Source organism: Myotis yumanensis, unplaced genomic scaffold (assembly GCF_028538775.1).
Source record: "Myotis yumanensis isolate MYYU_CA2020_CCGP unplaced genomic scaffold, mMyoYum1.0.hap1 SCAF_15, whole genome shotgun sequence".
NCBI lineage: Eukaryota > Metazoa > Chordata > Mammalia > Chiroptera > Vespertilionidae > Myotis > Myotis yumanensis.
The window spans coordinates 18,325,348-18,349,772 of record NW_027223766.1 but is presented as its reverse complement, the minus strand read 5'-3'; the positions used below and the strand labels follow the sequence as shown (position 1 = coordinate 18,349,772).

At 37.6% G+C, this 24,425-nt stretch overlaps 1 protein-coding gene across 2 annotated transcripts in view; it reads left to right on the top strand.

Annotated features, from left to right (window-relative positions):
• PREX2 (phosphatidylinositol-3,4,5-trisphosphate dependent Rac exchange factor 2) overlaps positions 1-24,425 on the top strand; it is a 226,555-nt gene that overhangs the window by 75,793 nt on the left and 126,337 nt on the right. For both annotated transcript variants that reach the window (XM_070391971.1, XM_070391970.1), the window contains exons 8-13: positions 4,316-4,419; positions 6,583-6,732; positions 9,802-9,946; positions 17,061-17,161; positions 21,570-21,673; positions 22,611-22,660. In XM_070391971.1, the coding sequence (XP_070248072.1) occupies positions 4,316-4,419; positions 6,583-6,732; positions 9,802-9,946; positions 17,061-17,161; positions 21,570-21,673; positions 22,611-22,660 (654 nt within the window). The remainder of the gene's footprint in view (positions 1-4,315; positions 4,420-6,582; positions 6,733-9,801; positions 9,947-17,060; positions 17,162-21,569; positions 21,674-22,610; positions 22,661-24,425) is intronic.

The following is a 24,425-nucleotide window of genomic DNA, read 5'->3' as shown; positions in this document are numbered from 1 at the left end:
TAATTTTAAAAAATGTAATTAATTATTTTTCAATTATGGTTTACACTTCATATTATCTTGTATTGGTTTCAGGTGTACAGCATAGTGGTTAGACAATCATATACTTTACAAAGTGTTCTCCCTGATATTTCCAGAACCCAGCTGGCACCATACGTAGTTATTGCAGTATTATTGACTACATTCTCTATGCTTTACGTTACATCCCCATGAGGAAATAGAGAATACCATTTCTTCCATGGTGCACTGGCTGTTTCTCCTTCCTAGTTGCTCTTCCCTCCAAGGTTTGTGTGGCCAGGTTCTTCATGTCTTTTAGATCTCATTTAAATATCACGTCCTCAGAAATATCTTCCCTGACCACCCCATCCAAGGCAGCCTCCCAGCCACTCTGTCAATATCTGGAAAATGCACGTTGAAGTTTTCTCCATTATTTATTTGCTTATTTTCTGCCACCTTTACAAGATGAGACTGCAAGGGCCATGAGAACAAGGGTCTTGCTGCATTTTCATTGCTATTTCCCCGGAGACTGGAGCAGACCTACCATGTAATAGCTACTCGAGAAGTATTTGTTGAACAAGTGAATGAATGATTGAATGAAACCCAATCAACGTTATTGATGTAATTGTTGTTTGTTTTAAAGCATCAATACAATTTTTTTTTTTTCTTCAGAAGGTACTTGTTTGGTAGGATGTTTTCTTGAACTTTTGGGGGAAATTTTTGCAGGTGGATTAAGCAAAGTAGTAAAATGCACTTTATTGAGAAATTTCCCGAGCCTTTATGTGCTTTTCTTAACTGTATCTAGGAAACATTTGTTAAATGAAGTGATACCATGCATCTTGATGAAAGGGAGCAGGTTAGGATTAGAGCCAAAAGATAAATTGTTGTCATCTTTGTCTCAATAAGCTTTTAAATACTTGCCCTTTACCAGTGTGAAAATGGACCTGTTATTTTTTCTAGTATGCTCTTCTAAATTCTTTGTCTTTGGTAGAAAGATTGAGATTAATAGAAATAGGCTTTACGAAGATGTAAGCTGTTAATTTTACTTGTGTGTAACTCATTAAAAAATTGTAATGTGACTCAAGTTGTTTAGGTGTAATTATTTTTTCCAGCTTTATTGAGGTATAATTGAGAAATAAAATTGTAAGATTAGAGTTTATAACATAATTTGATATACATAATATGTTATGAAAACATTTCCCCATCGAGTTAATTAACACATTTGTGTAGGCGCAGTTATTAAAGGCATTCACTTGAGAATGATATCTTTTTAAAATTACAGTTTATATTTGCGCCAGCCTTTAAGTTGAAAGCTTTTGCAAATGAAGACTTTACCAGTAATAATATTATTTATGGTCTCATGAACTTAATATTTACATAAGTTAAACAACAAGACAGGCTTTATAAAATTAAGATCTTGTGGTTTAGCAAATATCCTGAATGTATGTGTAGCATGGACAGAATATATAGTGATTAGAAATGGAAATCACTAAATAAATCTGTGTGTCCATCCCTTCCTGAATGATAGTAATGTGAATCCACCATCTGTTTCCTTCGTTTTAGAATACTTCACTTCCTTTACCTTGTACCGTCTCAGCTCTAATGATCCTTCAGAAAGTATGAGTAAACTGGACCTTTTCCAAACTTCCATAATGTTGTAATTGCAAGAACCAGGGACCTGATGAATTTATTTTAATTTTAGAATTACATTCATTAAAAACAAGAGTGCTAATTAGGCATCCCAGCTGTCCATATTTCTAACACTATTAATCTTAGAAGAAACTAGTATTGAAAAAGAATGTGTTATGTAATATTTGATACTTATAATATGACTGCTTACTAGTAGTTTGGCTTTTTATGAACTTTGTGTATCAGATGGTATTATCATGTATTTAGTTGCCTGCAACTTACGTTTTATAGAATATACTTTTTAAACTATATATCTGTGTGTAGCTTTAGTTTATTCATCTTAACTGCTGCATAAAATTTTATTGGTTGAATATAACACAGTTTAATTAATAGTTTATTCATTCTCCTGTTCATGGACTTGAGTTCTTTCCAGTTTTTCTATTATTGTGAACATTCCTGTACATGCGTCCTGGTGGCCATTGAAACACATAATTAGGAAGAAAATCATAGACTCAAGATATGCAAATACTCAACATTACAATATAGAGTAAAATATTTTTCAATCCATGGATTTTTTAAAAATCTTTAGAATTCAATAGAGCCACTTTCTGAAGGGACCAAAGATCTATTTGATCAAAGTATTACTGTATTGATCAGACACTGACTAGAATTTCATATTCACTGTTATCATCTGCAGGTCAAGAGAATATAAAAAGCCTGTACAGGGTTAAGAGCAGGATCACAAAGGAAATTAATACTTTGAAAAATAGGACCCATGATAGATTCCATGCCTGTGACTAAAACTGTCATCAAGGATATTAAGCTTTTCAAAATATGATTGGTTTTAAGTATGATGTATCAACTTATAAGAAACCCTTTTTTGCAACACACCAGGGTACGATTTCCTACCTGAGAGAATATGCAGTTACCTGCATATTACTTGGCTCTGCATTCTTTACCTTTGGCCTCCAGTGATGCCAACTTTCATAGCTACTTGGCTTGAATTCCTAATTATAGTATATATTTAGGCTTATTAACGAAGGGCATTTAGAGGTTGCTTTCAGAATGAACGTAAGAGTGCAAGATCCTGAAGGCCTTGGGGCAACAGATTGTCACTCAAATGAATTCATCAATTTAGTTAGTTTTCTTTATTAGTGATGAAGGACTATTTGTTTTGATGAGGGTCCAGTGGTTCTCAACCTGTGGGTCGCGACCATCAGAAAACACATATAGCATATCAGATATTTACATTACGATTCATAACAGTAGCAAACTTACAGTTATGAAGTAGCAACGAAAATAATTTTATGGTTGGGGGTCACCACAACATGAGGAACTGTATTAAAGGGTCGAGGCATTAGGAAGGTTGAAAACCAGTGGAGGCGGATAAGTAGGGATATATACTATTTCCAAAGAAGGAAGTCAGGGACTGTGAAGATACCTTGTGTCACCTCCCTGTACTCACCCCTTACACTCCATGGCAGGTACCTACCAAGGAGAGGAGGAGAGAGAACACTGGTGTTGGTATAGTTATAGCTTAACTTTTGCTAGTTGTAACTTTATTTTACAGTAAATGAATAGTTATTTCAGCGTACTAAATTGTTAGGCAGACTTGTGTCAGTAAGTCAACTTGAATAGTCCAGGTCAAATGAAATCTCTTGAGTGATTAGGTATTCTTTAATCCCTTGAATCATTCCTTACAATCTTTCCTTTTAAATTTAATGGAAAAGACTCAGTTTTTAAAGCAATCTGTTGTGAATGTTCAGTGATTGAACTATGAACATACATAATGACCTAATTCATTATTTTAAATGTTCATCTGTAAATCTGGATTTTCTTACTTTGTGTTACATACTTTTAAAGATTAAAAACCAGTACTGGACCCACTATATGCAACATTTTGGAATGTTTTGGAATATTTTGAAAATAAATATGACATTTATGAAGGATTGTAAATGTATTAAGAGACTTATTCAACAACTATACAGTTATCTATATATATAAAAGTCTAATATGCAAATTGTCCCCATGGGAGTTCGACCAGGAGACCAGGAGTTTGATCGCTTGCTATGACGTGCGCTGACCACCAGGGGGCAGCAAGGAACGAAGGAAGGCCCTGGTGGCAGCCAGAAGGCCCCGATTGGCCCTGATCACCACAGGCCTAGCAATCCTACCCGTGCATGAATTTTGTGCACTGGGCCTCTAGCTATATCATAAAAACAATATAGGGAAAATATTTTTAGCTGGATAATGCTTAAGAAACTCCAGCAGAGTCAATTTATTTGCAGAGGGGTCATAAAAACTAACTGAATTTTACCAGGGATTAGAAAAATGGGAATTACCAGCTATTTACTGAAAAATGAGGTGAAAGAAATCAAATGAAATTTCAACCAACTATTAGTGTCTGTTAGCGTGTGATTAAGTATCTTTATGTCCTATATTGAGCTTTACCCTACCACCTATATATTGTCTTAAGCCTAGAGCTTTAGTTTATTAAAAAAAACCTGGAAGTCACATTTCATAATGCACTAGTGCTATTATGAATAGGAGAACACAAGTAAAAAATACCAAGTGCCTAACATTTGATTTCATTGAGTCTCTCTTTTACAAGATTTGGTTAAATTATATTGCATCAACATTGTCTTGCATTAAGTAGGGTAATAATAATTTTGCGATTTCATTCTTTTATAAGACGATTGAAGAATAGCAAGACATCTACAGATGGACATCGGTACCTTTTTCGTGGCCGGATCAATACAGAGGTGATGGAAGTGGAGAATGTGGATGATGGTACAGGTAAGTGATTAGTAGATTTAAAATCAAAGGCCAATGGTAAACTCCCTCATAAGATAGACTTCTCATTTGAATAATTCCTGTGCAGTGCATTAGAGCTTAGAAATACTTTGTTAGATAGAGCAGTCAGAGGAAAAAGGCTAAAGGAAGGGGAGGACTATTGTAAAAAAAAAAATTTATTTTTGGCTGAAACACACTAACATTAAACACAGATATAAAGAAATAGCTGAGTAGGAATGTTATAGACACAGTTCCTAGTCTAATGAGTGTGAATGCAGAAATATTTAATGGATGAATTGATTTTAAGTGATCTTATGTGTTATAAGTATATATGTGACATTGTGTTCCTATAATATAGTTAATGTAGAATATAGCAAACCTTAGATTTATTTTGGTATATAACTGTTATTAATATAAACAGGTTATCAATTTGCTTGTACAGGAAAGTTGTGGATGGAGGTGGTTTGTGTAATGTTAAGTTCTTTATCTCACAAAGATAGTAAACTTTTGCTCTGTACATTTGAAGGTATGGACTTTTATAAGTAAGTCAATGAAATTATGATCAGTCACGAACATTATATAAAATGAAGTTAAAGTAAATTAATTGTTTACTATTTGAAAAAAAAACTGTCTCTAATATGAATGCTTAGTAAATTGAATCACTTTTTCCAAAGATTTTAATTAGAATTTCAAAGGCATGCTCCTAAGAGAAAAGACAAAATAATATAAAATATATCAATTCTTGATAAATGACTTCCCATATAGAGGAATGTCTTTGTAATATTCAATCTAAACATGGGATTGGGGTACAGATTAGCTTCCCCCTCCCACATACCTTTGTTCTCCTCCCTGGGTCTCAGAAGGGAAAAGAATGTATAATCTGTTAGGAGCACAGGTTTTGTTGTTGTTGTTGTTTTTTATATTTTATTGATTTTTTACAGAGAGGAAGGGAGAAGGATAGAGAATTAGAAACATCGATGGGAGAGAAACATCAATCAGCTGCCTCCTGCACACCCCCCACTGGGGATGTGCCTGCAACCAAGGTACATGCCCTTGACTGGAATCGAACCTGGGACCCTTCTGTCCACAGGCCAACGCTCTTTCCACTGAGCCAAACCAGTTAGGGCAGGAACACAGGTTTTTAAATGCTCACCTGTGTGCCATTTCTCTATCTTATCATTAGCATCCTAACAAATTGTCCAGTTCTTAAAAGAGTGAACTGTGGTTGCCGCAGGTAAGGGAAAAAGACATGCGATGGGCCAAGTTCGGGTGGTGCCTGAGACAGGGCACTTCCCTTGGGAACCAAGTCATGCTGTGGAGACGACCCTCATTGGCTGATGGTGGGATGGAGGTGCGGAGCTGTCAGTCAGCAGGAACAGGGAGAAACCCCACATTTCAAATCCCTTCCTGTGCTGCAAACTATGCAGATACTCCCGTGATCACCTGTGGGACCCAGCAGGCTCTCTTTCCATGGCAGATGTGCACGTCAGTCTTTACAGGGTGGCAGTAACTCATTTGAAGGCTTTCTAAAGAGACTGTTTAGTGGCACTTGGAAATGCTACCTGTCTAAAATGTGAACAGCTCTCTGGCTTCCCTGCTTGGGGTGGGACGACGTGAGATAGGGGCAGGCACATCCAAGCCTCCACGCTGTCCTTCATTGGCCCTGTCTCCCGGGGAACCTGTGCCCTGTTGCGTCAGCAACTCTCTTTGTTTTCTTCCCTGTGGCTCACTTCCTTCCTTTTCTTCAGATGACGTGGTCGTCAACATTTGTACCATCTGCCCTAGAAGTCGAAGTGAATTTTGTATTGATTGCTATGGTTACTGTGCTGATGGGAAACTGGGACACTAGATAAAGACATGTAATCATCCAGGGCCTTTGGAGGGATGGGCATACAATGCTGTCCTCAGTGTATCTGTGCCAGATGTAGGCGAGTGAGAGCCTGTGAGGGGTAATGGATGTTAGAAATGTTCTACAATTGAGCACTGACTGCACTCGATATATAAACATTTTGTTAATTTTTTATTTTTTGTTCTTCAACACACACATATAAAGGGAAGATATCTTGAAGAATTTAGTGGTTTTGGAACTTTTGTGAATTGAACAACTGCATTGAAATAATATTATATATAACATTTGCTCATTCACCTTTGCTCTTTCATTTCCAGCTGACTTCCATAGCAGTGGACACATTGTGGTTAATGGATGGAAGATACATAACACAGCAAAAAATAAATGGTTTGTGTGTATGGCAAAAACACCTGAAGAGAAACACGAATGGTTAGAAGCTATTTTGAAAGAAAGAGAAAGACGAAAAAGTGGGTATATGAATTGGGCACTGTTATGCTTGGTGAATCTCTAAGTTAGCAGAAAAGCAGATAATGGGCAAAAGTTATGAGAAAGGAAAAAGGTATATAATGCTTACTTGAATTTTTTATGTGATGTAAGTCCCCCATGCTGAAATAATTTTTGAAAGCTCCCAATATTATTACTTACTAAAATAAAAGAATTACTTTATGTAGTTAGCAAAATAGTTGTATTGTGACTGGCAGTGTCTTTTAAATAGCGTCTTAGTCTGGTCGGGCTGCTATAACAAACTACCATAGCTGGGTGGCTTCTGAGCAACAGACATTTCTTTCTCACTGTTCTGGAGCCTGGGAGGCCAAGGTCATGGCACCTGCAGAGTCTGTGTTCTGTGACAGACCACTTTTTCATACAAGGCCTCTTGCTGTAACCTCACAAGGTGGAGGGCATGAGAGGGATCTCTCTGGAGTCTGACTTCTATAAGGGCACTAATCACATTCATGAGGGTCCGTTCTCATGACCTCACCGCCTCCCAGAGGCCCCACCTCCTCATGCCATCTCACCAGGGATTAGGTTTCCACATATGACTGTTGGGGGCACACAGACATTCAGTCTACAGGAAATAGTTTCATTTGCTTTAACATTTGTTCCATTTTCTTTGCACTTTATTCTTGCCATTTCTACAGCAGCATCACAGAGTTTTCCTTTAGGAGGCAAGCTTCAATAATATGCGGTGTTGTAGGGCCTCCAACAATTGTTCTCTGTATATTTAGTAGAACACTGAAAATTCCAAATATGTTAGTGTCCTAATTATAGAAGAGGGCACTTTGGCTATATATTAACTTTTTAAACATGTTACAATGGCACTGAGTATTGTGTAACATAACCCAATAAGGAGCTTGTTCACACCAGGCAGGCCTAGTTCAAATTTGCTTCATGTTTTTTTTTTTTAGGGAGATTTGTGGGAGGTATTTGGTCTGGCAATATTCAGTTGTCTGCAAGTAACCATGTTTCTGTAATTCAGCTGGGAAATAGAAATGCTTATATAACTGCTAGTTTCTTTATCAAATAATCAATAAGAAACACGACTGTGTATTCCTTTCCCTAGACGTCTAGGAATAAAACATCTCATTGGTGATAAAATTTTAGAAGCCCTTTCCATCTTCAGATATTTTCCCTTGGAGATGTATAAATTTTCTACCTTGATTAAAATATCCCTAGTACACAGTTGTGCTAAGAATTTCCAAAGCATTTTCAAATACTTACTCCTTTGATTGGTGTTGGAGGAAGAACCAGATGGTAATTTTTAAGACAAAAATTTTGAATGCATAATGGACTCCTAAGTTTTGTTAAATCTAGCAGTTAATTCAAATATAGCAAATTATTTAAAAATAAATTGAAATTTTCATCAAGTTAAAGATTTATTTTTCAAAATGACTATGTATGTAGATATGCCCAACCCCCCCTCCAAAAAAAAAAAGTGGAGGGGGGAGAAAGAAAGAAAGACATCTGTGTATGTTAATAGGCTCAATGCTTTTTAAAATATATTTTTATTGATTTCAGAGAGGGAGAGGCTGAAAAAGAAACATCAATGATGGGAAATTTTCATTAATTGGCTGCCTCCTGCATGTCCCCCACTGGGCATTGAGCCAGAAAGCAGGGCATCTGCCCTGACCAGGACTCGAACCATGACCTCCTGGTTCATAGGCCGACGCTCAACCACTGAGTACACCAGCCAGGCAATAGGCTCAATCGTTAATGGGTTATTCACTATTACTGACAAATGTTAATGGCTCCTGCCATTGTAAAAAATAAAATGTTAGTACGAAATTCTGTAGCTAGAAGACTAAAATAATTCAAGTATTTCTTCTGCAACAATTCTTCATGAAAGTCCCACTGATTAAATGTCAGTGTTCCTAGGATTCTGCTTTGGCACTGGTCTCCTCTAAACTAGATTCCTTGTCTGGGTCATCTTTTTCCACCAGATCCACTTCCACTTCCTCATTGCCAAGTTCTCAGTCTTTATGTCTAGCCTTGTCCGCTCACCTGAGCTTCATACTTACGCATTCCATTGACCCCTGGACTCCCCTTGAATGTCCAAGGTCAGCCTGGTCAGTGCTGGGCTCCTCCTGACCTGAAACCCTTGCCCACTATGTTTCCCACTTCCTTTCAGTTGTCATGTCAAAAGTCTGGAAGGCATCCTGATTTTCTTCTCTTGCCCCTTGCCTTCATATGTACAGTTAACCTGGTGGTGTGTCCTCCCAATACCACCTCCTAGCTATTTCTCAACTTTGTTCCTATTATTGTCTGTAGGGACTCAAACTTGCCTGAACGTTTGCATTTCCATCCTAATGATCTCCCTCTTTCTAAACCCTCCCCCTTTCAGCTTGCCCTCTGAGCTTAGTTTCCAAAGCAACAGAACTTCCTTTCCTGCCCTACCCTGCCTTCTCCCCCTCTGATTGAAACAGATGTTTCCCCAGTACCTAAGGGATGAAGGACCTTGAACTGTTGTTGAGCAAGGACTCTGCCTAATCCACCAGTGAATCTCCTGTGCTCTCACCTAAACCCAAGGCTCCCTGTCTGTGCTGCTTCACCTCAGTTAGCTCTCATAACTCCTCTCTCTCTCTCTCTCTCTCTCTCTGCAAATCCTGTTCATACCTCTGCATTCACACAGGCCCTTCTGTGAAGCCTTTCTGAAAATTTGTCAGATAAGGGATCTACTCTGAGTGGGTCCCTGTTGTATCAGAATTTTTCCTCTTAGGCCGTCTCTGGGATCACCCTGTCCAGTTCTGATGGAGTCCTGACAAAGGGGTCCATCGAGTCTGAGATACAGCTGTTCTTCCTCCACTGGCCGAACCATGCACCTTTGAGGCAGAGCTTGCACAAAGGTTCCAGATCGCCCTGGGCATCTTACCTCCACTGTCTCCCTGTATCTCATGAGCTTCCTGAACACCAGGCCCCTGTAGTACAGAGCTCTGTACCCACAGCCCCAGCACACGGCAGACATACAATAAAAGGTTGTTTAATAAAGGCATGAGTGAATGAAGAGACTTTTTCAGTTACCTTTGTTTCATGTTTGATAGGTTTAAAATTAGGAATGGAGCAAGACACCTGGGTAATGATCTCTGAACAGGGTGAGAAACTCTACAAAATGATGTGCAAACAAGGAAATCTGATCAAAGACAGAAAACGAAAGCTGACTACGTTCCCTAAATGCTTTCTTGGAAGGTAGGGTTGGTGGTCTGGATGCATATATATATTTTTATATTTTCATTATCTCATGTGTTAACTTTCTTTATTTGTTTTTCTTTAAAAAAATTCTCTTAAGCATTTTGAATATTTCTTTATTATCAACATTTTCTGGCCTATTGTGGGATGAAGGAATGGATGTAGAGCTGGGCATTTATCCATTCATTCATGACTTCAGTAATTTCTGATATACTATGAGGCTGTGCATGTAGAGGCTATGTCTGCAGGTGGGTTTGCCAGTAGCGGACAGACTGGCAAGGACATGAGTACAGAGGATTCCGCTTTGGCACTGGTCTCCTCTAAACTAGATTCCTTGCCTGGGTCATCTATTCCCACCAGATCAACTTCCACTTCGACATGGCCAAGTTCTCAATCTTTATGTCTAGCCAGTGAAAGTGATAGGAAAGTCAGAGAAGGCTAGAGAACTGAAGAAACACAGTGTAAGCTACCAGTTAATTAATTAATCAATTTTAAATATATTTTTATTGATTTCAAAGAGGAAGGGAGAGGGAGAGAGAGAGATAGAAACATCAATGATGAGAGAGAATCATTGATCGGCTGCCTCTTGCATACCCCCCACTAGGGACTGAGCCCGCAACCCAGGCATATGCCCTTGACTGGAATCGAACTCAGGATCCTTCAGTTCACAGGCCGATGCTCTATCCACTGAACCAAACTGGCGAGGGCGACTACCAGTTAATTTACTATTTTGACAGGTAGGCTCAGGATGAAGGGCAATTGATGAAGAGTCTGAAAAAGTGGGTCATAGGAGGGGCAGGCACAGAGCAAGAGGCAGGGAAGTCACCTGGGCGTTTAGCATGGATGGACTGTGCGTGTCCTTGGGGTGGTTGCAACAGCTGTGCCTGGGGAATCCCTGCTGGGTTAAGCAGGCAGGGCCAAGGGGAAGGGCGATGCCTCAGGTTCCTATAGGTAGGCCAGGCTCTGGGCTGGATTCATTCTGTACATTATTTCTAATCCTCAAATACATACTTATAGTTTATAAAGATTCAGAAATGAGGAATCAGGGAGTTTAATATGCCCAAGTTCATACTGCTAGTGGATGTTAAAGTCAGGTCATAAAAGTAGATTGGAATAGTATTCAAAACCCAGACTTCACAGTCAGGCTCTCTCCATTCAGAGCTGGTCCTGAGATTTGGAAAAGTTAAATTTCTCTTTCCTCTCTAAAAATGGAGATTATCGTAGTACTTACCTGTACTACCTACCAGAATGTCTTATTAATTAATTAGCTATGCAGACACCCTAAATGACCATGGGCCACACCCCTCCCCCTCCAACCCCCGCCCTATTAGAAGAATATAAGCCAGGAGCCTGTGCTTTCAGGGAGGGTAGCATGGAGTCTCTTCTTCAGTGGGCGTGGTCCTCACTGTGGCCACGTGACTGCCAGCAGGCCAGTGTTGCTAGTGTCCCCAGTGCCCCAGCAGTTGGATCTTGTGCAAGAGAAAGAGCAAATGTGAATCCACCTTGGCTTAGTAGCTCCATATTGCAGGGAAGACACTGTTTCTATGAACAGCCTCATGGACATAACTTCCAAGGTCCCCACAGGGGCATGCCTACTGACGAGAGTCACTTCAAATTCTGGCTTTTCATTAGGTATTATGACTATGCACTTCAGCCACCGGGGTCATTTTTACCATAAGCCGTGCTGCCTCCTAATGCAGCCGACACCCTGACTTCATCAAGTTTCTAGAGAAGCAGAGCCAGCAAGTTAAGGGTCAAGCTTGTCCTTATTGAAGGAGACGGGTTTTGTTAACCCTTTACCCACAAGCTCTCCTGGGGCGGTGGTGCTAGTGAGATGCAATGATAGGCAAAGAATTCCCCAGAGCGCCTGATACATAGGAGACTCAGTAAATGTTAGCTGTGTTAATCGTGGCCTTTGCCACACTCCCTCTTGTGTCCACCATGACCTGCCCAGTTAGGAATTTATGATCAAATTACCCTGTAACGTTAACTTCCGTTAGATTAATTACAGCATCCCCTTTTGGTCCATACTCCTGATTTGTAACTGTACTTGAATTTTGTTCTTTCCCTCATTTGAATTTGACACAGTGAGGAATCTGGTGACGTCAGAATGTAAAAATCATGCTTTAGCTACATTCCAACCATTTCAACGTCCTTGTCAATCTTCGACATTTAATAAGTGCTCCCTGTGCCAGGCACTGGGCTGGGTTTCTGACCTTTCAGCTCATTTAATCTTGTGTCAGGACCGTGAGGTTGATATTATTTCTATGTTACAAGGAAAACCCTGCCTGCGGTTTAGAGAGCTGCATTTACTAATCCAACATCACACAGCGATTAGAAGCAGGAACGGGACCTTAATCCAGGTTGTCTTATTGTGAAGAACACAATCTTAACAGTTAGACTGTATTTTACCTGCTTTTATTTCCTTTGTCTCGGGTGGTGCTTACTTAATAAAAGAATAAAAAGCACTCTAACAACTTGTTCTGCCTTAAAATGTGCTGGTTAGGCTAGACATCACATTCAGAATTCCTTGTTCCTTGGCTATTTGTTCTTTAGCCATTCGTGTTGCTTTTGGTTTTGAAATAAATAGAGAAGCAATTTCTCCACATGTTTCATAGCTTTGCTTCTCTGACCTCTGTGAAAACGTAAAACCATTCTGAAATATATTCACACTTGGATTGCGGGAAACGAGTTAAGTCGGCTCGCGTGAATTGCGCGTACTCCGAGGGAGCCGTCTTTAACTCGGTTCATATAGATTTGCAGTGGAGTGCGGGAAACGTGTAAACTCGGGCCGATTGTAACTGCGTATTACCAAATATTTGTTTGTTTGCCGTTCACAAAGATACCTACCTGCGTATGCGAACCGTTTCATACCCATTGGGGTAATAGGTATCATAAAAATCCCTTGTAAGTAGAGAACACTTTATGGCGCTGGTCGAGTACAATACCGTTAGGGTACCAATGTATTGTTTTCTCATTTTATAACCGATATCCCTGGATATCTCACCATGCAAAGAGAATAGTTATTGAGAAATACTTCTTGTGTCCGGACGTCTTTAGTTTTGAGTTTTGTGAATATTATTACATGTTTAAATATTTAAATATATTGTGATAAAGACATTCATATAGAATTTTTTAACCAAATAAAATAAAATCGTTCCGCAAAGTGTTCGCATAATAATTATTTTTTTATATCAGATATCTATCGGAGTACCGCTATTTTCAGTTAGTATTATTTTTATTTGCTTTAACCTAGAATATCGCAGCATTCAGACTATAGTGATGATGAGTTTTGTGCAGACAAGTTGTCCAATTATTCTTGTGATAGCGATCTTGAAAATGCGAGTACAAGTGATGAAGATTCTAGTGATGATGAAGTAATGGTGCGTCCCAGGACATTGAGGCGACGAAGAATTTCGAGCTCCAGCTCTGACTCAGAGTCAGATATAGAAGGCGGGAGAGAAGAATGGTCGCATGTTGATAATCCACCGGTCTTAGAAGATTTTTTAGGGCATCAAGGATTAAACACAGATGCTGTTATAAATAATATAGAAGATGCCGTGAAATTATTTATCGGAGATGATTTTTTTGAATTTCTTGTAGAGGAGTCAAACAGGTATTATAATCAAAATAGGAATAATTTCAAACTTTCAAAAAAAAGCCTAAAGTGGAAAGATATAACCCCTCAAGAGATGAAGAAGTTTTTAGGGTTAATTGTTCTCATGGGACAGGTGCGCAAAGATAGAAGAGATGACTATTGGACCACGGAGCCATGGACGGAGACGCCATATTTTGGTAAAACGATGACGAGAGACAGGTTCCGACAGATATGGAAAGCTTGGCACTTCAATAATAATGCGGATATCGTAAATGAATCAGATAGACTTTGCAAAGTGAGACCAGTACTAGATTATTTTGTGCCTAAATTTATAAATATTTACAAACCTCATCAGCAATTATCACTAGATGAAGGGATCGTACCTTGGAGGGGAAGATTATTCTTTAGGGTATATAATGCTGGCAAGATCGTTAAATATGGAATATTGGTTCGTTTGTTGTGCGAAAGTGATACAGGATATATCTGTAACATGGAAATTTATTGCGGCGAAGGAAAGCGATTATTGGAAACGATACAAACAGTAGTGTCTCCATACACTGATTCGTGGTTCCATATATATATGGACAATTATTATAATAGCGTCGCAAATTGTGAAGCACTTATGAAAAACAAATTCAGAATATGTGGAACAATCCGGAAAAATCGAGGTATACCTAAAGATTTTCAAACAATTTCTTTGAAAAAAGGTGAAACAAAATTTATAAGGAAAAATGATATATTGTTACAAGTGTGGCAATCAAAAAAGCCTGTATACCTGATTTCTTCGATTCATTCTGCGGAGATGGAAGAAAGTCAGAATATTGACAGAACATCAAAAAAGAAAATTGTCAAACCGAATGCACTCATTGACTACAATAAACATATGAAAGGTGTTGACCGGGCCGACCAATACCTTTCATATTATTCGATATTGCGGAGGACGGTCAAATGGACAAAAAGGTTGGCAATGTATATGATAAATTGCGCATTATTTAATTCTTATGCAGTTTACAAATCAGTGAGGCAAAGAAAAATGGGTTTTAAAATGTTTTTGAAACAAACAGCTATCCACTGGTTGACGGATGATATTCCAGAGGACATGGACATTGTTCCAGACCTTCAACCAGTACCGTCTACTTCTGGAATGCGGGCTAAACCACCTACATCTGATCCACCATGCAGGCTATCGATGGACATGAGAAAGCATACGTTACAGGCAATTGTCGGAAGTGGAAAAAAGAAAAACATTTTGAGAAGGTGTCGCGTATGTTCCGTTCATAAATTGCGCAGTGAGACACGCTACATGTGCAAATTTTGCAATATACCTCTACATAAAGGGGCGTGTTTTGAAAAATATCATACGCTAAAAAACTATTAATTTCTATTTGTTTTGATTTATTATGAAAATTTTATTTTAAACTTTAAAAATATATGTATATTTTTAGGTAATAAGTATTTTTTGGGTTTTTCGTATTTAGTTTATATATATCGAATTATTTATGTACTGAATAGATAAAAAAATGTCTGTGATTGAATAAATTTTCATTTTTTACACAAGAAACCGAAAATTTCATTTCAATCGAACCCATACTTCAAAAGATATAGGCATTTTAAACTAACTCTGATTTTGCGCGGGAAACCTAAATAATTGCCCGCGCCATCTTATATTTTGGCGGGAAATTCACCCGACACCGTAGTGTTCATTAGTCTACGTAAAGTGTCAAATGTTAGATTTTTATAACGTATGCTTGATAAAAATTTTATTGTAAAATGTCTCTGTCTTTAGTGTTCTTTTAATGATACCACATGGCCTTTAAAAAATTTACTACCGAGCTGATGCTCTCTTTCCTAAGTGTTACAAAACATCACTCTTCTTATCTGCGATGCCTGGGGCTCCTCACCCCCTCCCGGAATGGTGAAAGACGAGAGCCCTAGTCCTCTGTGGCCATTCGCAGCCACAGCCTCTGTGTGTGGGAGATGGTTTTGCGCTGGAGTATTCCTTACAGATGACAATTTAGATACACCAATGAATTTACCAAATAATTTTAAAGTTTGGGGAAAGAATAGTAAAGCTATTCTGTGTCTGTTGTTGTGTATTCATTTTTTATTGCTGCAAAACAAATTACCCCCATACCTAGTGGCATGAAACAACACCCATTTTATTAGCTCCTAATTCTGGATATCAAATCCTGGGTTTTCTGCTCATGGCCAAAATCAAGGTGTGGGCTGGGCGGGGCTCTTACCTTGAGACCCTGAGGAGGAATTCACTTCCAGGCTCACCCAGGTTGTTGGCAGATTCATGGGTTATAAGAATGAGGTTCCACCTCATGTTGGCTCTAGGCCAGGGAAGTCCTCAGCTAGAAGCTGCCTGCATTCCCATGACATGGTCCCCCTGCCTTCGAAGGCAGCAGTGGCATCTTCCTTATGGGCTTTTCATTTTCCTTACTTCCTCTTGGGCTACCAGTCTCTGCTTCAAAGGCCTCAAAGGGCTCAAGTGATTGGCTCAGGCCCAGTGGGTTGATTTCCATATTTTAAGGTCAGCTGACTTGGGATGTTAATTACATATGCAGTATCCACTGGCACTACCTACATTAGGATGTGATTAAAAAACGAAGGGATGGGATTCTTGATAGGGGGTGGGCGGGCACCTTCAGATTCTGTCTGCCATACCAGGCACACAGTTTTGTTTTGTTTGCCCTCTTGGAATTTCTGATCCACTTGTTCTCTGTGCCTGGACCGCCACATTCAAGAGTTTACCTTTTGCAAAGTGTTCCCCCACTATTACCAGTACCCAGCTGGCACCATACATAGTTATCGCACTATTATTGACTATATTCCCGATACTTTACATCCCCATGACTATGATTGTCTAACCACTATGCTGTACACCTGAAACCAATATAAAATAATAACTGAAAGTAAATGGTAATTGATAAATTTTAAAAAGGAGTTTATCTCTTATTACTCTATCTAGTTCTTATTACTCTCTCCAGTTCTCTCCTTTAGCTATCGTTAGGATCTGTTGTATACGCTTTAGTCCAAAATTTGCCTTTATGTGGATAGTAACCTTATAATTGTTTTTCCCTTTGTGTTTATTAGAAGTCTCAACAAGTTAAGTAGTTATTAAGTACAGTGGGGCCTTGACTTCCGAGTTTAATTCGTTCCGAGACCGAGCTCGTTAAGGAGCTCGTTAACTCAAATTACTCTGTCAACTCAATGCAAAAAATAGGAGGAGAGACAGCTGGTATCTCAAAAAACTCGTTAGTCAGGACACTCGTAAGTCAAGGCCCCACTGTATAGTTTAGGGAAGTCTGAATATACGGACATCGGTTGTCTAGAAGAGTTCAGTTTAAATAACTGAGCTTTATGGATATGAAAAGTGATTGCTAAAATATACTAAAAATAGTCCTTTCTATTTTGAGACACCTTTCATAGCTGCTTGATGAATGCATGCACAGATAGACTTCCTGGGGAAAAAATTAACTAGTTAACCTTTTCATTGGATTTCTGCTGCAGTGAATTTGTGTCATGGCTGTTGGAAATCGGAGAGATTCACAGGCCTGAAGAAGGTGTTCACTTGGGACAAGCATTATTAGAAAATGGAATTATACATCATGGTAATGACTTCAGTAATTTTTTATTTATTCTATTCATCCATAGATTGCATGTTTGTTAGCTCTACTGATTAGTTTACTTTATACTAATTCTCCATGTTATAAGGTGCTTATGTTTTTTCAACATTTTGAATAGCTAATATATGTAGAACCGTGTTTCAGGGAGTGAAAGTTTCTGGTGATGTACTTGCTAACTTTACAATGAACAACTACAACACAGGCAAGGATCAGAAATGCAGGTAAGTGTTGTGGGATTGTGCAGAAAGGGATGAAGAGTTCTAACTAGAGTATTTAGGAATGCTTCATGAGGGAGTGGGATTAGTGTTGGGCCTTGTAGAATGAATGGAACTCTGCCAGGGACAGAGGGCAGAAGAACATTCCATCCTGAGCAATATTATATGGCGCTCAGGCAGGGAGCAGAAGTTCAAGGTGGCCTCTTCAGGAACTAGCACAGTCTCATGTGGCAGACAATATACTTCCGTAATGCATAGACTGGGGTGGGGGTTGTGGTGAGAAACGTGTGCTAACACCTGACCCAGAAGATTTTAACTCCCAGGCTGTAGTGTCTCTGGTTGATTCTTGAGGTAAGAAGCTGATGGACACTTTTAAGTGAAGGAGTGACCAGACTTGGTTTTAGAGCTACCGGAGGCAGGGCGGAGCCTGGAGCAGGCAGATTAGAGACTGCAAAGCGCCCCATGCATGGGGGCCCATTCCATCCCCAGGCGTGAAAGGACAGGGCATTGCCAGGGCTGTGTCGGTGGGCATGATGAGAGTGGCCCATTGCAGAGATTCGGGTGAAGCTGAAACAGCACATTTGAGAACTGGCTGAGGGAGATGAAGGATGCGGAGTGAAATCAGAATATTCTGAGCTTTCTATTTGGATGTCAGAAAGAGCTAATCAGGAGGAGGAACAGGTTGGGGAGAAAATAAAGATTTGCTGGGGGTTGGATATGAGACATCTGTGTGGAAGTGCCCAGCAAAGGTTAAAAATGTGTGTGTGTAGCTTGGTGTAGAGAGAGTGAGAGACAGATTTGGGAATAATTTCAACAGAGTCATCAGATTGCTCAAATCAGTAATAAGAAACAACAAATGAACAAAATACAAGAAAGCAATGATAATGAGACTAAAAATAAAAGCTTGGAGAATGTCAAATGGGAAATGTGGGAGAGGAGAAAAGGCAGGGAATTATGAATAAATATGGATATTTGGCTATAGTATTTTGATGTTGATTTTCTTTCTAACTTGGAGTGGGTTGAAAACAAACTAGATCCTCCCAAATTTTGCCCACCACACCGGGGGCCACTGATATCAGGTACTTGTACCACCATCTATCTAGATAGGAATCATCTGGAAATCCGTTCTCTCCCTCTAAAAAGAAAAAAAAATCAATAACGTAAGTTTGTTTTGTTTGGAAGGGATATCAGAATGGAAGAATTTCACTCCTAATCAGTTTATCTCCCCTATGGCAGACACCACTTTTCTCCAACAATATAATTTTGAAAAGGAAGTGGTAGATAAATTCTGGATTAAATTTTATTTTGAAATTTCAAATGCAAGAACTGTTTGATTATTTAACTTGTGAGAATTTAAATCTTTTTGAACAGTGTTATTAATAAGCCGATTAACTATTTTTTTCTGAGAAATATAGCACTGCATACTCTCTAAGAATAATTAACACTGTTCTGTTCATCACAGTGTGATTTTAGTGGCTTATGCTGTACTATGGCTGTTTTCAGGATTTGCTCAGTTGTAATGTCAGATTTGGCATGCAGATTATTTTGTCACAGGAAATAGTCTTCTTTCTAAGTGTTTGAAATTAACAGATTCCTTCAACTGGAGATAAGAAAACATATTATGCAATTTCACATTAATAATTTTATTAGAATGAAGAAATATGAGCCACATATGCTAATTTTATTAGTATGTGGTTCTAGCTGCATTTTAGTGAAAAATAGAATTCCCAAAATAAAGTTGAGTGAACCGTCTGTTTTAAGGAAAGCAAGCAAAAAATAAGTAGAAACTAGACTGTTATTGCTGTCAGTCACATTGCAAACACTGTGAGAACTTCATCAGAGGCAAAGCCTTGCTACACCAGGAGTTCAGAGGTTGAAGATAATACTATTTTTGTGCACTAGTATTTACATTGTAAATGCTAATGTGAGAATTCAGAGACCTCGATTGTTATATCCACTGGTGTGCCGAAGTTGCTTGTGCAAGCTCAAGAGAGCCGGTAATTAAATTTTTAAAAAATTTGCAAGGTGATTGTTAACCACAACTATTATTAAAATTTAAGTTATAAAAACATATAACTACATACATTAAAAACAAAGGTAATAGATTCTTAAAACTCATCACTTCCTAATTATTTTACTATGTTTTTCTGTTAACTGTGCTCTTGGTGTTACTTATATCTATTATTTCTATGTGATGGAAATACTCAATATAATGTGTCACCGCACGTCTAAATCTGTGCTCAGTGGCTTAGTTTTAGTAGCTTGCAGTTGGCCCTTGTGGGAGTATTTATACCACGAAAATTTGGCAGATGCTACAAATCAGAGCTCCTTCTCCTATTTACCAGTGCCCCCTGGTAACATCACATAGTTGTTGAAAAGATGGCACAGCCTTTCTCACAAGATGACCTGAACTCATCAGTTAATAAACCCCTTTTTCATGTTCAAGAAGTTGAGGGAGTACAGGCAACAGCTAAGAGTTGCAGATTAACCCAAGAGTAATTCTCGAAGCCACAGGAGTTTGCCTGTGGTTAGCCCTGCATTTTGAATAGGTTAAAGCACCACTTGTTTTATTGTGGCAAGAGACAGTTGGGCCCGACATTTCCTTGAATTTTGGAATAGCAAGACAGTAATTGATTTCAGTGAATCTTTAGGGATAAGAATGGGAATAGGTAGATGGCGTAGGAGAAATAAATGAGTGAACTTGAAAGACACCATTGGATTTCCAAATATTTCTCTCAATTTTTTTCCAAAATACTTTTAAAATTTTATTTTGGGGGCTTATTTTGGAAAAAGGATGCCCAAAAGCTGTGTTGTCTGTCTTTATTTGGGTTAGCAGTCCTCTCTCAATTTTGTGGCCATAAGCCACACATGTGGTTTGAATAGCTTGGGGCAAAATAGCTGAAAATTCACACATGTGCGTGTGTGCGTGCCTGTGCGTGTGTGTGTGTGTGTGTGTGTGTGTTTTACAAACCTTTTGGCCTTTTCTCTGGATTCACCTAATGTAGTTAATGAGATTTAATTCTGACAGCTTTCCCTCCCCCTTCAACATCGTTAGCAAAAAGTACAGGTCAGAGTTTTCTATCATGAAAAAAGAGCCCATTGCAGTACATTGTCTCTTCTGCAAATGTCACATTCCCTGTAAAGAAAACAATTATTGCCCTAGCCGATTTGGTTCAGTGGATAGAGCATCAGCCTGCGGACAGAAGGGTCCCGGGTTCGATTCTGATCAAAGGCACATGCCTGGGGTGTGGGCTTGATCCCCAGTAGGGGGTGTGAAAAAGGCAGCCAATCAATGATTCTATCTCTTAATTGATGTTTCGATCTCTCTCTCCCTCCCTCTTCCTTCCTCTCTAAAATCAATACAAATATGTTTTAAAAACCCCCACAATTATTTTTCATGAAAACTCTGAGCTTCAATTTGAAGATTTTCTGTTCTAGAACAGTCATTTAAAAAATGTGTCTGTAAAATAACTTCAGGAAAAAAGAGAATTTGAGAGGAAGTTTAATAGGAGTCTTTTTAAATATGAAATTATCCTAAGTATGCAAGTGAAGGATGACCACTCTCATTTTCCACTGAGAAAAAGAAATTAAGTGACATGAATAGAAAAGCATTTTTCAGTGTAAGAAACCTATTACAATCTTGGAATCAGTTGTATATTGAAATTATGTAATCTGCTCTCAAGCTCTAAACACAGGGTAAATGGTCAAGACTGGTCTATGTGTGGTCTTGGCTTGATCACTGTGGGATAAAACAGATAAATGTTAAAATTCACTTCTAGGGCTGAGACTCAAACCATAACTCACTAATTGGAATATCTTCTCTTTGAAGGGCACATTTTGCTTGACTTTGTGGCACTATAAAGAAATAGAAAACACAAACTAGTATATTTATGTGAATATAAATACACACAATTGCATATAATATGCTAGCTAAATGTTGCTAACCTCGATTTAGTTCTTAAGTCATTATATGGAAATGGTAAATGTATTATATAACCAAATCTTATGAATCTTACTATCTAAATACTAGAATTGTAATACTGTGTTAGGAAAACAAAAGCTTTTGATAAAACTGAAGTTTCAGTATTTGGGAAATATGTATTTCATAAATGTACTTGTTTTTAGCTGACACTTTTTTAGATTTCTAGTATTTTCATATTTTGTTTTTATGTTCTTAGTTACTGATAAACATCAATTCAAACCAGAACAGATGTTATACAGATTTCGCTATGATGATGGAACATTTTATCCAAGAAATGAGATGCAGGATGTGATTTCAAAGGTAACAGCTTCTACAATCTTCTATCGATAGCAGAATTCATGTCATACTTTTAAATGCTATTGAGAGACTTAAAATATTCTTCCAGTATTGAAATTTTTAAAATGACATACAAAGCAGACCTCAAAATTTTTTTGTTATTTCAAGAATTCTAATGTAAAATTATTTTTTTCATTCTCTTATCTAGTTCTAAATGGAAGTAATGCAATTGCATCATTCAGAAGGTTATAACCATTGAAAACTATTTCACAAGTAGCAATAAGTGGTCATGATACATGAATAAATTAAAACAATGCAAATATTTAAAATTGATGTTATGTCATTTTTCTTTGTATACTTGACAAAATTTATATTGATATACAATGAACCAGTAGAATGATGTTACTGATGATTTATTTTCTGTTTACATTATATCTTTTTTAAAAAATATGTTTTTATTGCTTTTGAGAAAGAGGAGAAATAGGGAGAAAAAGAGAAACATCAATGTGAGGGAAAAACATTGAGCAGTTGCCTCTTGTACTCAGGATCGGGGATCAAACCCGCAACCTGGGCATGTGCCCTGACCAGGAATTGAAGTGGCAACCTTTTGGCTCATGGGATGACACTCAATCAACTGAGCCACACCGGCCAGGGCACATTATATTTTGTTATTTTGTATTTTAAGAAAAATAATTTAAAAACCCCTTTATATATGTATATGTCACATGCATATGACAAATTCATAGCACAGTTAGTTCTATTTTTAATGATTTAAGTCATTATTTTTATGACTAACAGCATATATGTTATGTTGTAATGTCACATTTGAATAACTTTTATATTGGTTGAGATGTATTGATTCTAGAATAATACAGTGAATAAATACATTTATTTCAGAATGTCATTAGTTTGTCCTTTTAGTGCTCTTACTTGCTTTTGACATGTCTTTATTTTACAATAGGGCGTAAGATTATATTGCCGTCTTCATAGCTTATTTACTCCAGTGATAAGGTGAGTCTGCTTTCTAAGTTCTGGGCAACTTATATGGGAACATTTACATTGCATATTAGTTAAATATTATCCACCTGCAACTTGTTGATTTATTTTTTTTTCCAAAAGTGAAAATTTTACTTTTAAGTAATAATTTATCTTAAAATATCCCTAAATTTTCTGAGGCTCTAAATATATAGTTTCTTCCACTCTTTTTATTCTGACTTCTAAAATTATTTGCCATTAAGTTATAGTAAATTATAGACTTTATAATGAAACAATCCATATTAAGTTAATATTTAATAAACAATAGTTGACTAGAGGATTTGGAAATATTGTTTATTATAAACATTTACCATTATGGTTGCTTGTATATTAACTTTTAAATTAAATTGTGTAATCCAATGTTGGATGTGTATTTTATTTCAGAATATTTTCTTCTAATGGTCTTTTATGCAAAGAAAATATTTTATACTTGAAAATTAAGAATCATTTGGGAGTTAATAAGTATAATTTAATAATTTTGTTCTCCACTGCCTTTTTCCTTATAAAGAGGTATGCTTTTTACTTTTAAGAGAAATTAGGATTAATTTTCAGTTTATCTCTTTAGAAACACAGCAGAAAACTTTGAGTTTTGTGTTATGATTAAAATTGGAGGAGACCATTCAGCAGTATCATGGTGATTTGTAATATACACTGTATATGTAATATACACTAGCTGATAGAATGTAATACGATGGTAATCGGATTTCAAATGGCCAGATATCATTCGCAGTTTGTTGATTTAAACGTATTATTCACACACAAAATACAGATGTACTATTTCCGAAATGAATAAAGAGGCTTTTCAGTTGTGGTTATAGAATCCAAATGTTTGATATACATTGTTTCTAGTCTTCATTCTGATTTTCCATTCCAAGGAAATGCAGGGCTTAATTAAAAATAAAAACCTTTCTGGAGTTTTTATTTGAATGCTGTTTAAGTGAATTGGAATGCCCACTGATGTTCCATAGAGAACACATTGCATATTCTGGCGAGAAAGCAGGACCCATTATTTCTGAAAGTGCCCTGCCCCCTTGCCCAGGCAGGCTTCACGCAGTAAAAAGAGGAAAAAGAACCAATATTTGTTGATTCGGTGGCACAGACACCCTATAAATGTTTTGGATAATTTAATACTAAAAGATGTTTGCTTAACTCTGTAGCAAGTGCATATTTATATTTATTTTTCTGCTAAATTAATAGAAAGCAATAATGGTCAAATTTTTTCATCTCACCTATGTAGATGTAGAGTTTGTATGTGAGAAAATAGGTTCTGAAAATATATTTTAGGCATATGGAATTTCTTTTTGAGAAAGTTACACTTAGTAGGAGCTGATAAGAAGGAATTGTTCTTTGGCTAGAAATGACAATTTTTCATGAGCTGTCAAGGGAAAATTTATGGGGGGAAAAAAACCCCACAAAACAGATAGGATGTGTGATAGTTATTCTTTTAATATGTGTGAACTCAGCTTATGAAAAGAACAATCATTTGGGTGAAGAACCCACAGACCCACATGTGGTCTACAACAGATACACCTCTTCCTTTCTTAATAATGCTTATGGGCACCAAGATGAAATGGGTGGTGAGGTATCAACACAGAGATTTTAAAAGATTGTTGATTTAAAAGATTGTTTTAAAAGATTGTTGATTACTAGCTAATCTAATACATTTATTATTGAAATCTAAGAAGTTTCCACCATACTTCAGGGAGCGCTTTATGTAAGTGGATAAAATGATGTAAATGTT